At 36.1% G+C, this 18,570-nt stretch overlaps 1 protein-coding gene and 1 long non-coding RNA gene across 2 annotated transcripts in view; one reads left to right on the plus strand and one right to left on the minus strand.

Annotated features, from left to right (window-relative positions):
* COL24A1 (collagen type XXIV alpha 1 chain) overlaps window positions 1–18,570 on the minus strand; it is a 318,617-nt gene that overhangs the window by 13,122 nt on the left and 286,925 nt on the right. The window contains exons 53-57 of the mRNA XM_054721397.1: window positions 15,596–15,631; window positions 8,442–8,477; window positions 8,312–8,338; window positions 1,003–1,068; window positions 206–374 (exon numbers count right to left, since the gene is read on the minus strand). Coding sequence (XP_054577372.1) covers window positions 206–374; window positions 1,003–1,068; window positions 8,312–8,338; window positions 8,442–8,477; window positions 15,596–15,631 — 334 coding nt within the window. The remainder of the gene's footprint in view (window positions 1–205; window positions 375–1,002; window positions 1,069–8,311; window positions 8,339–8,441; window positions 8,478–15,595; window positions 15,632–18,570) is intronic.
* On the plus strand, window positions 228–15,322 carry LOC129150348 (uncharacterized). Its single transcript, XR_008557072.1, has 3 exons — window positions 228–308; window positions 7,283–7,525; window positions 15,248–15,322. It is a non-coding gene; the product is annotated as an uncharacterized LOC129150348 (long non-coding RNA).

Here is an 18,570-nt window from a genome sequence, read left to right on the forward strand (position 1 = left end):
TTGCAAGGTGAGCCCTCAGAAAAGGATACTCTGAAGCATGACTTCCTCAAAGAGTATTTGGTTCTTGTTGACATTAAAATGCCTTCTGCCAGGATTTGTTCAAAATAATTAATATTTGGAATAAACACACAGCAAATGTCAAACACACTGAATGAAATGATTAAATGAAATTACACATCTGAGTTTGAGGAAACCAAGAACTTACCATCTGATACTTTGTGTTCACAGTTGAGCAAATCTTTGCAGATTCGTGCTGGGTTATCGCGTGTGCCAAGAGGATTCTTGATGCTGTGCAGTAAATTGCTAAGGTAGTTCAGGGTTTTGAATATCTCTGCACTGTAGTCAATTAAAGTCACTTCAGTATTCTGATAGCTCTGCCAAGTCATCATAAAAATGATGTTAGCAAAAACACATAGGTTAGCCATTAACAATAGGTAACTCTAATGATAAACACAGATCAACACAGAAGAAAAATGTATTCCTATTGTGTACAATGTTTTGGGAGTAGGATGTAAAAAATGTCTTATATTTAAATATAGGCATTTGTGTATGCTTTATTAATTTTGATCCTAAATAGAGATTAAATTTACACTCAGAAGTCTAGTTTTCAAGCTGGCATAAATGTAACAATTACTATGCCTACTACAAAATGTTTTTTAAAAATTATACATTGAATAGAGTTTAAATAAGAAAAATAAGTAGTGATGATAGGTTTCATGTTAAGAAATGGCAACTTAATTTTGTTATTTTTCTTCGATAGTACCACATTCCTTATAAAAATCCTTTAATAATATTACATTTTTATTTTAAATGTATCCCTTAAAAATTCTATGTGTATATTTCTATTTATTAAAATCACTTACTTTGTCCTTAAAATGGCTCCATTATTTTAAATCTGTTTTAAATATAATATTTGAGATAAACCCACATTCTGGCCTCCAAAAAATTTCTGTTTAATTTGTATACTGAGACTGCCAATGTAAATAAAGCTAGATATATTACCTCCATCTGTAGGGCAGTATGTGATTCAAACAAGGCTTGAATAGCAGCATTGATATCCATTTGTTTCTGTGTAAAACAAAACTATTTTAGATCAGCAATAAGATCAACACCGAGTGCTCTACAGTGAAGGCTGTAAATTCTGAAAGCACTGCTGTTAAAAGTATACTAGACTTAGTATCTGAAAGGGGTTTGTACCTCTATGGTTAGACAGATCTTGCAAATATTACCTGGCTATCTGGAAGGACAATATGCTGCCTTCATCCAAATTTCAAAAGTCTCCTAATTAAAAAAGGCCAAATGCTAGAGCTTTCCAATGAAAAACTATTTGTCTCTGCTGCATGAAAACACACACAAAATTACTCAAGAGGAAGAAGAATGAAATATGACCCCCTCAGTTAATAAATTGTAAAGTGAAGAATAAATAACTGTAGTAATTTTTAAGTTCCATTCTTGGAAGGAAAATAGAATGAATACTACTGTGTTGAGGTAGTCACATTAGTTTAATCTGATACTTCTGCGGTCTTAAAAACAATTTCTAAAGTTGGAAAATGTACCATTAGTCCCCAAAGAAATAATACAATATAAATCCAATCTCCTCCTACATTTAATAAGAGATATTTTTAGAGAAAGACTCAGCAAAACCATTAGTAAAAATATTTCTTGTGTTTTAGTTTTTAAAAAGGTTGGAAACTGAGAAGCATGAGTTGAGAGAAAGTTCTGAGAAATGGCATCTGTATGAGCTAATCATGCAATCTAATTTCTTTCAGAATGATTGTACTGCTAACATATCTTTTTACTTGGAGGTCCATATAATAGAAACTGTTTTCAACAGATCTTTCATAGCCCATGGTTGGTAATTTGAAAAACTATTTAAAATGATGGGACAATCAATAAAATGCACTCTTCCTTGCCGCAACATGTGGTTTTCATATTGGAAAATAATTGAATCATTCTGTATACATATACTGCCAAACACTGTGATACAAATTGAGGAAAAAATGGTGAGCAAAAAAGAAAATTGCTCCTGTGGAGCTGAAGTTCAAAGAGGGAAAAAGGCATTAACCACATCACCTCAAAAGTACATAATTACAAATTGTGATATGTGCCATTAAAGGAAAGAACATGGACCTATCAGAGAAATGAGGGAGTCTGAATCAACTCTGGAGGCTAGACGAGGTTTGGGAAGGAGAGACCAGGGAAGGCTTCCTTGAAGTTGTGACTTCTGAGCTGAGATATGAAGAATGACTATGATTGTTAGAGGAGGTTTGTAGGGCTTTGTAGGCAGAAGTAACAACCTTGCACAAAGGCCACGAGACAGAGAAGCATGGCCTATTCCAGAAGCAGAGAGAGTAAGCCTGAAAAGTTCTGTGCAGATGAAATAGTTTGGACCACCATGTCTACGCGAATGGGCAGATTTTGGATAGGAGTCACACAAAAATATTGGCACTAAACATGGACAACTGAATTCAGTAATAAACAATAGCCACCTTCATATTTTCCAGTGGGTTTGTAATTAGGGCTTTAATCTTACAAAATCTAGTATAGCAGTTCTAAGATCTTCATACTTAGGATCCTTCTGCACTTTTAAATATTGGTAAGGGCTGTAAACAGCTTTCTTTTATCTGAGTTATAACTTTTGATATTTACCATAGTAGAAATTAAAACAAAATTTAAAACAATTTGTATTAATTACTTTAAAACAAAAAATCCACTATATGTAAATACAAACTATTTTTTAATGAAAAGTAATTACAACTTTCCAAAACAAAATAGTGATAGGCGTGGTATTGTTTTACACTTTGTACATCTCTTAACTATCTGGGTTAATAAGAGATAGAGGATTCTCTTATTTGCTTCTGTATTTAATCTGTTATATATTATTTTAGTTGAATTATATGAACAAAGCTGGCTTTATAGAGATACACAGTTGGAAGAAGGATTATTTTAGTATCTTTTCAGATGATTTTGGTATTCTTTTTTTAAGTGATTTTAAAAAATATATTTTTAATGATTTCAGAAAGGAAGGGAGAGGAAGAGACAGAAGCATCAACCACACTGGAGATCCAGCCTGTAACACGGGCATGTGCCCTGACCAGGAATTGAACTGTGACCTCCTAGTTCATAGGTCGACACTCAACCATTGAGCCATGCCAGCTGGGCATGGATATCCTTCTTTGATACTATATCAAAACTTGACAAGTGGTAATTTCAATATCAATACAGAGATGGAAATTAAAGAACCAAATTCTGTAGTTGAAATGTACAATAACTGAAATGAAAATTTACTAGAGAGGGCCCTAGATGATTTGGTTCAGTGGATAGAGCCTCGGCCTGCAGACCGAAGGGTCCAGGTTCGATTCTGTACAAGGGCAATACCTTGATTGCAGGTTCAATCCCCAGTCCCAGGTCCAGGCAGATGCAAAAGGCAACAAATATATGTGTCTCTGTCACATAGATGTTTCTCTCTCCCTGTCTCTCCCCATCCCACCCACTCTCTCTAAAATTCAATAAAAAATATTCTCAGGTGAGGATTAAACAATTTTTTTTTTAACTAGAGAGGCTCGTCAGTAGATTTAAGTAGTCAGAAAAAAGAATCAGTAAAGTTAGAGATAGGCTTATTGAGATTATCCAGTCAGAGGAGTATAATGAAAAAGAGTGAAGAATGTGAAGAGACTCAGAGACCTATAGGACAAATGAAAGCATACAAACATATACATAATTAAATTTTCAGAAGAGGTGGAGAGATAAAAAGTGGCAGGAAAAATATTTAAAGAATAGTGACTTAAAATGTTCCAAATTTTATGAGAAACATTTATCAAAAGATCCAAGAAGCTCAATGAACTCCCATAGACACATCAGAATCAGAGTGTTAAAAGCTAAAAATATGGAGAGAAACTTGAAAGCAGAAAGAGAGGAGCAACTCATCATATCCAAAAGATCCTCAATAATATTAGCAACTGATTTTTTATCAAACTAATAAAGATGAGAAGGCAGTAGGATTACATTTTCAGAGTGCTGAAAGAAAAGGACTGTCAACCAAAAAATTTATAGCCAGTAAAACTATTCTTCACAAATGAGGAAACATTAAGACATTTTCAGATAAACAAATACTGAGGCTGTACATCACTAGCAAGTCTTTCCCGAGAAATAATATAGGAGTCTTTTAGGCTGAAATTAAAGGATACAAGGCAGAAAATTGAATTCACATGAAAAAATAAAGAGCACTGGTAAAGGTAACTATATGGGTAAATCTAAAAGACAATGTAAATCCCAAATAGCCATAACAATCTTGAAAAGAAGAAGAAAGTTGGAGATCTCACACTTCAATTTAAAAACTTACTACAAAGCTACAGTAATCAAAGCAGTGTGATACTGGTATAAAGATAGATATATGGACCAATGGAATAAAACTGAGTCCAGAAATAAATCCTCATATATAGTCAAATATTTTTTTTACAAGGGTGCTATGACCATTCAGTAAGGAAAGAAGAGTCTTTCCAACAAATAGTGCTGAGAAAATTTGATATACACATGCAGAAAAATGAAGTTATACCCGTACCTTACATCAGATACAAAAATTTACTCAAAATGGATTAAAGAGTTAAATATAAGCGCTAAAACTATAAAACTCTTAGAAGTAAGTATCGGGAAAAAGCTTCATGACATTGGATTTAACAATGATTTTTTTGGATATGACACAAAAAATAAGGCAACAAAAGAAAAAGGAGATAAGCTGGCCTACATAAAAATTAAAGACTACTGTGCAAAGGACACTATCAACAGAGTGAAAAGGCAGCCCATGGAATGGGAAAAGATATTTGCAAATTACCTATCTGATAAGAAATTAATATTCAGAATACCTAAAGATTTCCTACAACTCAACAAAAGCAACAAAACAAAAACAAGCAACCCAATAATAAAAAAGGGGCAAAAACATTTTTCTAAAGCAGAAATAGAAGCCCATTTTTCCAAAGAAGATATTTGAATAGACATTTTCTCAAAGGAGATATATAAGCCAATAAGCACATAAAAAGATGAACAACATCACTAATCACTAGGGAAATGCAAATCAAAACCAGAGTTAGATACCACTTCACACCCATTAGGATGGCTATTATAAAACCAGATAGAATATAACAGGTATTCTCAAGATGTGGAGAATTTAGAACCCCGTGCATTGCTGGTGAGAAAGTGAAATGGCGCAGCTGCTGTGGAAAACAGTATAGCAGTTGCGCAAAATGTTAAGCGTGGAATTACTATATGATCCAGTAATTCCAATATGCTGAAATGTACTGAAAGCAGGGAGTCTTAACAGATGTTTGGACACCTATGTGCATACCAGCATTATTCACAACAGCAAAAATATGAAAGCAATCCAACTGTCCCTCTAGACAAACAAAATGTGGTACATACATACAATGATACATGCTACAATGTGGATGAACCCTGAAGACATATGTTTAGTGAAATAAGCCAGTCTAAAAAGAACAAATACTGTATGACTTCACTTCTATGAGGTACCAAGAGTAGCCAAATTAATAAAGATAGAAAGTAGAATGGTGGTTGCCAGGGGCTAGGGAAAGGGAGGAATGGAGAATTATTATTTACTGAATATAGAGTTTCAGTTCTGGAAGAAGAAAAAATTCTAGGCATGGTTGCACAACAATGTGAATGTACTTAATACCATTAAACTGTATACTTAAAGTTGTTAAAATGATAACTTTTATGTTATGTATATTTTATCACAATTAAAATAATAAGTAAGTAAATATGTTCATTATCCCTTACACCTAACCAGCTCACTTCTGGAAATTGGTCCTATAGATATTCTGCGAACTGATATGTAGACGAATAACACATTGGTACTATTTGTATCAGGAAAAGATTGGAAATAACTTAGACACCCAGTAGCAGAAGCCTGAATGGATGAATAAATTGTACATTTTGTAGTGAAATGACCATGTTTCATTTTGTGAGTGTGTGGCAATAAAAACACAATGACCTTTAGTAGTTTAGTCGTATACAGTTTGGTGCTGCATTTATGCTAAGGTACCAGAAATTTTAATCACCATCAGTGCAAATGTCAACTCAAAAAAAAAAAGCAACTTTTTCAATAGCCATTGAAAAGAAAAAAGATCATAACACTTGGCCACTCATGAATTTTGTTGGCAATATCTATAATCATGTAATTTCCAATGTATTCACAAAGCTTCTTGCCTGGCACATTGTAGGCATTTAATGTGTTGACTGTTAATTTTTCTCAAGGTTAGCCTTTAGGGAAGGCAGGCCCAGAGAGACTATTTTGCTTTGGAAGTCATTCAACAACATTTAAGAGCGCACATCTGAATGTAAAACTTACATTAGGCACAGTGAGGGAATCCCAAAGAAGTAGCTTCCTCCATGTATTCTAGTTAGAACATATTCTTACATGAAAATCACTTACTGTTTATAGAAAGGTGACATAAAATAGAATACAGAGAATGAGTTATCAGATTGGGGAGACTAATAGGGAGATTAGAAAGCTTCATTATAACTTGGGGGAGTATAATTGTCACATTTCTCTCACAATTTATTTGAATGAAATGTGGCCCTGGTCAGGGCACCCCAGTATTTTGAGAGGTGTTATTTTCCAGGCCATCTTAAGATCAATGGATGATGCAAACACTGATGGGATAGGAACTGATTTCCGGTCACACACTTCTCCAGGTTGAAGTAATTGCTTATTCTAGGGGACCAGGATGGTACCAGCAGCTGTAAACTCTCAAGTCACCAATCCAGGTTGCACAGTTGACCCATTAATTAGAATAACTGAGTTGAAAATTCCTTATCTCATTTAATGATTTAAATGATTACTGTTTTCCGCACATCAGACACAGACATATATATCCATCCCATTCTTCCCTTTATCCCACCAATCATTTTTGGTTAAGTTTGACTTCTTGTTTATTTCTTTGTCACTTTTTAAGTATCTTACCATGTGCACTGAGTTTTGGTCATCACCCTGATAATTCAAATGCACCATCAATTTATGTCCCTTTTCCTGAAACACTTCCCTCTAGCTATTCTACTTTAGGAACTTGAGTAACTTACTTTATTTTTAAAAGGGAATGAGATTAGAAATTTTTAAACTTTTCTTATCTTGACCCATGGTAAGAAATACATTTTACATCATGACAAGATTCACACAAACAAACATATATTTAACTGAAAAGTTTTGCAACACAATATTTATTCTTACTAGTGGATATATACTGATTTTTTTTCTTTTATATTGAACCAGGGTGAAAGGAAGAACAGAAAAGTTGACAGTAATTTGAAGATTTAAAGAAAGACATCTGCATTGATATTCATGCCAGGGAAGGTTTTATTAATCAAATGGACAGAAAGGGGGAGTAATTTTTAAAAATCATAGAGAAATGAACCTCCTGTTTCCAAGGAGACAGTCTTCCTTATGGCACTTTGCTTGAAAGTTATTCCCTACCCCGATGAAAAGCTGAGAGGAATGAAGAGTTCCTGACCTCCTGTGAGTAGGCCATAATGACCAGCCAACTAGAACTGCCACAGATCCAAATGACACTAGAGAAGCATGTGGAAATAAGTAAGGCTTGGAAGGCATGGGACTGGCCACTGTTTGGGATAGCGTAGCCAACAGTGGATCTCATTTATGCAGGAAATCTAACCAAGGATCATTGTATTTGACTAGGATGCTGTAGGGGTGGGGTGGGGGTGAGATTGGGGATAGAAGGAGATCCCTTATAGACAGCAGGAAGATAAAGTGGATACAGAGTACAAGGGAAACAAGGCTGGGAACATTAGAGGCCAGGAAATAATGCCTGACAATGAGGCAACAGAAGCATTGCCTCAAAGATAAGGGTAGCAAGTGTTAGGGTTGTAATAGGTAACAAGCAAATACATAAGAAGTCTGAGGGTTTATACAGCCACCAGCAACTGAGATTCATATAAAGCTTAACAAGTGAATAACTCTGGCTGGGAAAAAAAGAAGAAGAAAGACTTAAAAAAGGAGAGCTATGGACCAGATGTAGGAAGAAATGGAGGGAGTTAGTATTTTTTGACCAATCTTTATGTCAGGCACTGTGCTGAGTGCTTTACTTCTTATTTAAAACCATCTCTATTTTAGAGACAAGAAATCTGAGGCTTGGACATGATATTATTATTATAGCTGGGAAGGTTCTATATCAGATTAGCAAAAAGAACAGTCGCAGGAAAGAGGGGCATGGAGGGAGTTAATGGAAGCTTTAGAAAGTTAATGATTCACTAAGAAAAAATAAACAAAACCAAGAAAACTTACTCTTGGGCCTGGTGCTCCAGGTGGACCCTATGACATAACAAATTAAAAAAAAATTTATTCAGCAGATATCTCAAGTCAGGCAAGCATATAAGCATCAATGATACACAGATATAAGTATAAATAAACTCACAGGAGGCCCAGGTTGACCTCTTGGTCCTTGGGGACCCTAGAAGAAATGGAGACAAAGCACAATATGTATAGATTATGCTTTTGGTTTGATATAAACACGACAACAAATAGTCAACCTCTAACATTGCCTTTTTGTGTGAGGCAAGTCTTAAGATACAAAGTTGTAGTATTTGAAGTTATATGCTCTTGCATTGAGTTATCACCCACATTCATGAACAAACCAGATATTTATTTCCATGTATTACTTATATTAGAAACTGAACTTATTGACATTAATAAGTCAATATCATAAATATATCACAAATATATCACTTAAAACGTTAATATTAAGTATGTTTTCCCCGTTATTTCTATCTAACATTCACCTAATTGTCAAAGATGAAAATTTCAGTGTTCTTAGATATATCTCTTTCCTTCAACATCCACCTATAAGTTGGTTACCAACTATATTGATTTCACCTCCAAATCTCTCCAAAATACTACTTCTCCATCCTCACAGCAACTGTCTTAGTTCAGTGCTAATCATGTTCTGTGAACTGAATGTTTGTTTCCTGCAAATTCATATACGGAAGCCCTAATCTCCAATGTGACGGTATTTGGAGGTGGGGCTGTGCAAAAGTCATGTGGAGCCTTCCAACAATATAACATTTATTAGTTCTTTTTTATTGCTCTTGCTAACACACCATTAAGGAAAAGTAATGAATGGTAATGGTCTTTTAAGAAGAGACAAGAGAGATGATCTCTCTCCACCATGTAAGGATATAGCAAGAGGGTGACCTTCTGAAAACCAGGAAGAGAACCCTGATCAGACTTGAAATCTGTCAGCAGCTTGATTTTGGCCTCCCCAGCCTTCCAAACTGTGAGAAATAAAGGTTTGTTGTTTAACCCTTCCAGCTGATGGCAATTTGTTAAAGCAGCCCTAGCTGACTAAGACATCATGTTTTGCCTGGACTGATCTTCTGATTTCCTGCCTGAATTTATTCTACTATGCTAATTTCATAAGATGGAAATCTAATAGTGTAATTACTTAGTTGAAATTATTCAATGTCTCTTTATTGTTTAGATGATAGAGTATAAAATTCTGAATTGTGATAGCCACCATTTATTGGGAACTCACTAAATGCCAAATTGTGTGCTGCTTGTTTATGGATAACGCGCTGTATGCCAAGTTGTGTGCTATATTCCCATTTTACAGTCAAGAAAAGATAGTGGTTAAGTAACCACAAATAAGGGGCAGCTAGGATTAAAATTTAAGTCAATTGGATACAAAAGCCTATGTTTTTAGTTATGTGCACCTGTGCCTCTCTTCAAGGTCTGGACCTCACTTCCACTCGCTCACTTCCCTTCCCCCCCCCCCCCAACATATCCAACCCTCCATCTATAACCAACTACTTATAGATCTATGAATCTTCCAAGTTCTTTCATACATGTATTCTTTTGCATGTACTATTTCCTGTCTAGGAATGTTCCTTCTTACCTTTTCTATCTGTTTAACTCCCATTCTTCTTCCAATACTTCTTTAAAACTCTATACCCACCTGCCAATCCCATGTCACCTCCCTCTTGCTCAACTAACCACTTCTTCTGCACTCCACAATACATAACACATTGGAAAGTCCCCAGGGACCCTTGAAAGTGAGTTAGTCATCTTTTCACTTTCTGAAACAATAGTGCTTAATACACAGTAGGTGTTCAAAAGTTGTTATTGAATCAAAGAATGAATAATATCAAAATTAGCTATATTAATTTAGAAATTAGAATAATTAAAATATGTTTAGCAAAATGTGAAAAGTTAGTTGACATTTTTCAAAATAAAACAATAATAATCACAATAGAATGGGGGTTACCATGGAGGAAGGGGACTGGGAGAAGGGAAAAATGGGTAAAGGGGATCAGATATATGGTAACAGATGGGAATTAGACTTTTTGGGGTGAGCATGCAATAGAATACACAGATATCGAAGTATAATGCTGTATACCTGAAATTTATATATTGGTATTAACCAATAAAATTAAAAAAAATAAAGTCCACTCAAAATTTGATTTGCTTTATGGTGAACTGAATGTTAAGACTATATTGGGTCAAATTTAGATTATGGTTAAAATATAAAAAAGCAAAATTTATCTTCTGCTGAATTTTAAATAATGTTGTATTAAGCATCTTTTATTGCCAAAGCTGTTAATTTTAAATATATTATGACTGAAAAAAACAATACATAGTAACTTCAAAAGGGTAGAGTACTCCAACACCATGCCTGCTGGACATGTCTTTGTTTGCAGAATATATGATTATAACTTAAAGTAGAGAATGTATAAAACATGTACCTCAGAAGCTGCATGATAAATTACAGAAGGCTGTCTTGGAGATAGCCTTTTAAATATACACTGAGTGGCCAGATTATTATGATCTCTGAACGCATAATAATCTGGCCACTCAGTGTATATCCTATATAATAAAAGGCTAATGTGCAAATTGTCCCCTCGACCAGGAGTTCGACCAGCAGGCAGGCCGGCCAATCGCCCATGTCCCCTCCCCCTGGCCAGGCTGGCCGGACCCCACCCATGCACGAATTCATGCACCGGGCTTCTAATACACACACACACACACACACACACACACACACACTGAGTGGCCAGATTATTATGCGTTCAGAGATCATAATAATCTGGCCATTCAGTGTATAGAGGCTCAGAGTTTGGCTGTGTGTGTTTCTCCATTCTGGATCAACATGGTAAAAATAAAGTTGACATTTCACCCCACTTAGCATATTTCTGACATTTGCAAAAATCTCACTGATGGTTCAGTACAAAATATATATCTTCTTTGTGACTTTGAAAGAGAAATTTATCACAGAAAGAAATAATTACTTATGCTGCTGATTTTATTGAGTTCATTTCAGCTAGTTTCCCAGAATAAGTCATATCACCACAAATATGCTCAAACAAAATACTTCAAACAAGACAGGGCAGGACAACCCCAATCTGCACAGAACAGGGCAATTGCCCAAGTAAAACAAAATGTTATTCCAACAATATAACATTTATTAGTGTTTTTTTGTTTCTCTTGCTAACACACCATTAAGGAAAAGTAATTCACTCCCTCTAGTTACTATATAAAGCAGTTTATAATAAAACTCAATTGTCAATGTTAATTTCCTAAAGGTAACCAAATTAAGGTGAATAGTTATGGTGGTTTTGGCTATAGTGAAAGCACTACCTTTGAAAATAGACTTTCTCTTGATTTAATTCCAGAATTTACTGATGATCCTCTAAAAATAACATGTTCTATCATTAGACTTTGAAAATAATGGTAAGTGCATGTTCTTGAACCAGAGTATTTATATAAATACAATCATGATTTAGCTTCATAATCTTTAAGCTGGCGTAGCTGAACAGAGCTTTCCTTTCCTCCTTTGTAAATTGAGAAGCTTGCATTATGGGATGTTTAACAAAACCCCTGGTCTTTACCCTCTGGATTCCACTAACTTGCCCTTTCCCCTCCTCCTTGGGCACTGGAAGTTTGTACCTTAATTATGAAGAGTGCTATGGTAACCAACAGAGCAAAAGACTAATAAGTATACTAATTCAGGAAATACTACTCTACTAGCTTAAATTGGAAATGGCTGTTAATTTTTTAATTTTAGGGAATAGTATGCATTTATTAATCAATTCACTTCTCAAATAGTGCCTATGACATGGCGGGTTCTGTTCTGGACACATAACCAGTAGATCAGACAAAGTTCCCTGCTCTCATGAAGTTTAAATTCTAGCACAGGAGACATAAAATAAATAATTTCAATTAGTGCTAAAAGCCATGAGGAAAACAAAACTGGATATTGTGAAAGAGAATGAGCACGAATAACAAGACAGGGTAGTCATGGGAGGCTTCTCTAAGATGATATTTGAGCAGAGACCTGAATAATGAGATAAAAACCAGCCATTTGAAGAGGAGGTGAAAGAATTTTCTAGTTAAAAGGAAGGCATGTTCCAAAGAATAGAAAGACATTCATCGTATTTGGCAAAGAGAAAATGGTACATGAGAATGGAGAAGTAAATAAGGCTAATTCCTGTAGGGCCTTGTAGACCATGTGAGGAGGCATAGGGAGGCTTTAAGGAGGGGAGTGATATAATCTGACTTATATTTTTACAGTATTACTCTAGTTGCTATGCAGGAAAAGGGTTTTAGTGGGGAAAAGTGGAAGAAATGAAAAGAGGACTGGAGTCCGGGGAAACTAGTGTGCCAGGGATGAAGAATGAGGGGAGTAGATGGACTCAGAATAGTAATTAGAGCTCACGAGAATTAACTTCTACTTTAAAGAACTGTTACTTATTTATGTTCTATGCTTTTGTTCATTCTTTCATGAGGGGCTTTTTTCTTTTTCTTTTATGTAGAAGCACAGACTCTTACAGCTGGAAGTAGGTATGTCCTAATTCTTACTCAGTGCAGGAATACCAGTCCTGTAACCCAGAGAGACAGCCAGTAGGCTTCTACTGACAGATCCTATCTCACAAAACGACCTTGTGAGATTCATTATTATATTACACAGGTCATTGTAATATTGAAATCAGGCTAGCATTCCATATGTTTAGTCAATTAGTACCTACTTTGTGGTAATTATGTGTCAGGTACTATTATAGACTGGGAATTATGTGGCATCACAGAACTCACCATCTTTTAGGGAGCAAAGCACAGAAACTAAAAATCCAACACAATAAATAAGCCATTTACATTTTATTTTCTAGAGCTACTCACATATATTCCTTCTTCCTCATGACAACCTTTCAAATATCTGAAGACAACTATCATGTCCCAACACCCCAAGCCTTCTCTAATTCTTTTACTAATAATTTATTAAATACTAGTGGCCCGGTGCATGAAATTCATGCTGGGGGAGGGGGAGTTGTCCCTCAGCCTGGCCTGCACCCTCTCCAATCTGGGACCCCTCGGGGGATGTCTGGCTGCCGGTTTAGGCCCGATCCCTGTGGTCTTGCATTCCGGGACCGCTGGCTCCCACTCACCTACCTGCCTGCTTGATTGCCCCTAACCACTCTGCCTGCCAACCTGCTTGCCCTCAACTACCCCCCCCACTGGCCTTCTCGTCCCCAACTGCTCCCCACCAGCCTGCTCGCCCCCAACTGCCCCCCCGCCAGTCGGCTCACCCCCAACTGCCCCCCACTGCCAGCCTGCTCTCCCCTAACTGCCCCCCCCCCACTGGCCTGATCACCCCCAATTGTCCTCCCCTCCTGGCCTGATTGCCCCTAACCGCCTCTGCCTCAGCCCCGCCACCATGGCTTTGTCTGGAATGTCTCCCAGTCTAATTAGCATATTACCCTTTTATTAGTATAGATTTATTGAGCACTCACTATAAGACATTGCTTTAGGTGTTGGGGACACAGTATTAAAACAAACAAATAAAATGTCTGGGTCATGGAGCTTATATTCTAGTGAGGGGAGATATAATAAGCAAACAACAACAACAACAACAAAAAACAACACTAATAAATGGGCAGCATGTCAGGTGGTAAGAAAATAGGTTAAGGAAAAATAGGAAATCTCAGGCAGGTGGGAGGATTGCTATTTGACATTCACTAGTCAGGAAAAGCCTCTCTGATAAGGGGACATGTAAGTAAGGAACTAAAGAACAGTCACCAGGCATTGTACTTGGTCCTGAGTATTCTGTCCACAGGTGGCAGTGGGGTGAGGCTAAAGCATCAGCAAGTCCACCCTGAGCGAGTTATCTCTAAATTGAAACCTCAAGATACATAGGAATCACAGGGATAAATCGTATGGATGAGAAAAAGCAAGTGCAAAAACCAGGAGGTAAAGAGAGAACAAAGAGAATGAGAGGGATGACTAAGCTGCCGTGTAGCAAAGGATAAATATCCCAGATACTTCAACTGTGGTTTTTTTTTAGGACCTGGGTGTCTGATACACTACCAATCTAAGAGAGCCCTCCTCTGGAGGTACTTTAATTTTGTCCATGTTCCCCCATGGCTGTGGCTGTATTTTTTTCAGTGCAACCTCGGACTGCAGGCAGGCATAATCCATTTGATTTGTAATCCATCGGAGCCACTACATTTTTTTCTCTCACATGAAACAGTTGTGAAATAGGTACTTGAGGTTTCCTAGTCCTGATGGAAGCTTATGTTCCAGTTCAAGAGGGTGGGTCAGCTGGAGACAGACGGGTTTGGAAAATGGGCTAATTCCAAGCCTCCCACCTTTTCCTTTTCCCTTCCCTCCCCTGCTGGGGGATATGGCTTCACTGTGTACATACATCCTTGCGTCCTGTTCTAGTAAGCCTGCTGAGAAAATGTGAGAAATTTCTGCAAATTAAGCACATCTATTTTAACACTGTTTGGGGGTTTTGAGGCTATCTGAAGTCACATTATTTCCATTCTTTTGCTAATTACTATAACTGTAACTTTATTATCCTGCAGCCCAAGCATACCCCCCGGGTGAAAAACACAAATCTCAACTGTCTCTATGTAATCTTACTATCTTTTAATCAAGACTTTACTGCTACCTTTAAGTTTATTCTATGTGCCTTCTGTTCTTGGTTTCAATCCCCTTCATTTCACTCTGTGCCTGCCCTGTTTATGGCTGCTGCTTTAAAAATGCATTCGTATCTGTTGGGAAAGTGGCCCCTTTACAGAATATCTTCTTTAACTCAGAAGAATTGACATTCCAGAAAAGTAGGAAATAGTGCCATTTAGGTCCCCAAAGGGCTGTGTATCTTTTTGCTCAACCGCTCACCATGGTTTCCAATGGGCTGAAATACACAACTAATGACTTGATTCTGTTTTGCAGACCTCTCAGCTGCTGACTGGACACCTAAAGGACCTGGCAGTGCTCCGGCAGCACCTGTGAGGAAGGCTATACTCCTCCGGATGCCTGGTAAGTCAAATATTCCACCCCACACAGGCATCTGGGAAGGGTGTGACAGGCAGGTTCTTAAATAAGTTTAGGGTTTACTAGGTTTCACTACTACTAGTAGATATCACATGTTAGTTCTACTTCCTGAAAATTATCATTTTTACTTTTATTCCACAAGAATCAGATATATAATAATGAACACATCAAATAAGGTCCTTGCTTTCATATAGCTTATAGCCTAATGACAAGTGATTCTATAACCACAGATTCAGTTAAACTTACAGTTTCACCTCTAAAGCCTTTGTCACCTCTGGGTCCCTAAAAGAAAAAAAAAAAAAAGAAAGATGTTACTTTAGTGTTATTGATAGTTATTTACCAAACGTAGTTGAGGTTGTTTACAGAAACATAACAATTTGTTTTTGTTTTTAATCTAGCATGACTTGTTTATAAATTTATATAAATTCTAGTTTTCTTTTCCTAAGAATAAAAAGAGTAAGACGAAAACAAAAACAATCTATTGATTTATCTTGCTGTCTGTTTTGCAATCCCTAACTCCACCTTAAAGAAAGACAGGGATAACAGCTACATATTTATTCAAATATTTATTCAAATTGACAGTCCATCCCAACAATTTAGAAAGGAAATTATAGGTTAAATCCTTCTATTTGTTTTCCTCAGGCCTTGAAAACCTTGCTTCTAGGGAGTTTTCCTCTGTTCTCCTCTTCTCATTCTATTCCTCCTTCTGAGATGATTCCCAATGATGTGTTATATACATTTGCATTCAGTTTAAAATACTTTCTAATTTTATTTCAAACTTCCTCTTTGATCCATGCATTATTTACAAGTGTGTCATTTAATTTACAAGTGTTTGAAGATTTTCCTAGTATCTTTCTAGTTTATAGATTTTTAGTTTAGTTCCATTATGGTCAGAGAACACACTTCATTTGACTTCAGTGTTTTTAAGTTTAGTAAAATTTGTTTTATGGCTCAAAATATGATCTATTTTGGTAACGGTTCCATTGCATTTGAAGATAATGCTATTGGGTGGATCTACTGCTTTTTAAACTGTTAATATTTTGGTGTTCAACCTTGTGGAAATTATATATACAATTTTTTAGTAAAAATGAGATCATACTATTCATCTTTTCTGTAACCTGGATTTATACCTTTACAATATAATATGAATGTTCTTCCATACACATTCCTCTAGATAATTATAATTTTAATAAATTATGATAATATTTTATTGAATTTCACAGATTTTTTCTAACTTTTGTCATAATAATGAATACTGTGATAAATATCCTGATGTTTAAGAAAATTCTGATAGAAATTGCCCTGACAGATTGTTTGAAATTGCAGGCACACCTGCAATAAGTGGGAGTGTGTACTGCTTTTGAAATGTGCATGTTCTGTCATTCTTTGTTCATCTTGCAAGCAAAGATACTACCTCATTTATTCACCATTTGTATTACTTCTTTTGTATTTGCTATGCTGCCCTTAACCCATTTAAAACTAGGATGTTAACTTTTAAAAATTGATTTTAAGATACGTTTACATATTTTTTTACACCACCTCCAACCCAGTATGAACAAGTTGGTACATATCTCATTATAGATTATTCTAATCAAATATTGACAAATATGTTTACATATACTAGTATATGGAATGATTGGTCAGGGTTTATAATATTAATATCATATTATATACTCTTCTATGCATCCAATTTTTCATACTTATAATACATCATAAAATAACTGCAAATCAGCCAAACTAGATATAACTAATTTATTTAAATATTTGCATTATCCTACATAATAAAAGGCTAATATGCAAACCAACCGAATGGCAGAACGACCAGTCACTATGATGAGCACTGACTACCAGGGGGCAGATGCTGAATGAAGGAGCTGCCCCCTGGTGGTCAGTGTGCTCCCACAGGGGGAGCACTGCTCAGCCAGAAGCCGGGCTCATGGCTGGCAAGCGCAGTGGCAGTGGTGGGAGCCTCTCCCACCTCCGCAGCAGCGCTAAGTATGTCCAACTCCAGGAATGGGCCTAAGCCAGCAGTCGGACATCCCCTGAGGGTTCCAGGACTGGGAGAGGGCACAGGCCGGGTTGAGGGACCCCCCGAGTGCATGAATTTCATGCACTGGGCCTCTAGTATTTCATAAAATGGTTAGACCACAAGATATTCAGCCATTCTTTTACAGATGAACATTCATGTGATTTCAAGCTTTTTTGCCTATATAAACTGTGCTATGAAAAAAAATCTTGTAAAAATTTCCTTACTGTATTAAGTGTTTTTTATTCCTATGAGACAAATTCCATTAAGTGGAACTGCTTGGTCAAAGGGCATCTATCTATCTATCTTTCTATCTATCTATCTATCTATCTATCTATCTATCTATCTATCTATCTATCTATCTCTATATATCTTTTCCTAAAGGCTGCAATTTACATTTCTACCAATGATAAATGAGAGTACTGTTCTTCCTACATCCCTTTCTGAAAGGTTGGATATAATATTTCATTATTACCTTAGTTTGCATTTTCCTAACTAATAGTTACGTAGCATCTTTTCAAATAATTATTGATCTTTTGAATCTGTTCTTTGTTTTTCTACTGAGTTTTCTATTTTTTTCATACCAATTTCTAAAAGCTCTTTATACATTAGCCCATTAAATGTTGTATACTTTGCAATTACTTTTTCCCAACTTATACAGAGGTGGACAAAAGTAGGTTTATAGTTGTGAGTACATGAAACAGAGTTTACTCTTATATTATTATTTCTTTTACAGTTTTCAGATTTCCTATTTTATATAAAAGGTCTCCCTAACCCTTAAGCTATACTCTAGTTTTCTAGATAATTTTCTAATGATTTTAATTGTTTCACTTTTATTACATTACAGTATTTAAAAGTTCATCTGGGATTTTTTAAAAAATTGGGCAAAATAGGGTTTGAGTTTCTTACACGGTGGTGGGACTAAAAGTAAACGCATCTCCCTTCCATGACACTGGTGTAGGAGTGCATACGTGGTTGAATCCTGGTTGATAGACATAAGAAAAATACAATGGGAGACTTCTGAAAAAAGTTTTATATTTCCCAAGATAGGGTTATAGATCACTTTTCACTTTGGATAATTATGTCTGGAAGTGGCTCCTCAGAAATGATAGCCATCTTGCTATAAATGTAATTATGAAGCCAGCGTTGAGGATGGTAGAGATATGGAAACAGTCTGTTCTTGGATAACATGATT

The sequence above is a fragment of the Eptesicus fuscus genome, chromosome 9 (assembly GCF_027574615.1).
Source record: "Eptesicus fuscus isolate TK198812 chromosome 9, DD_ASM_mEF_20220401, whole genome shotgun sequence".
NCBI lineage: Eukaryota > Metazoa > Chordata > Mammalia > Chiroptera > Vespertilionidae > Eptesicus > Eptesicus fuscus.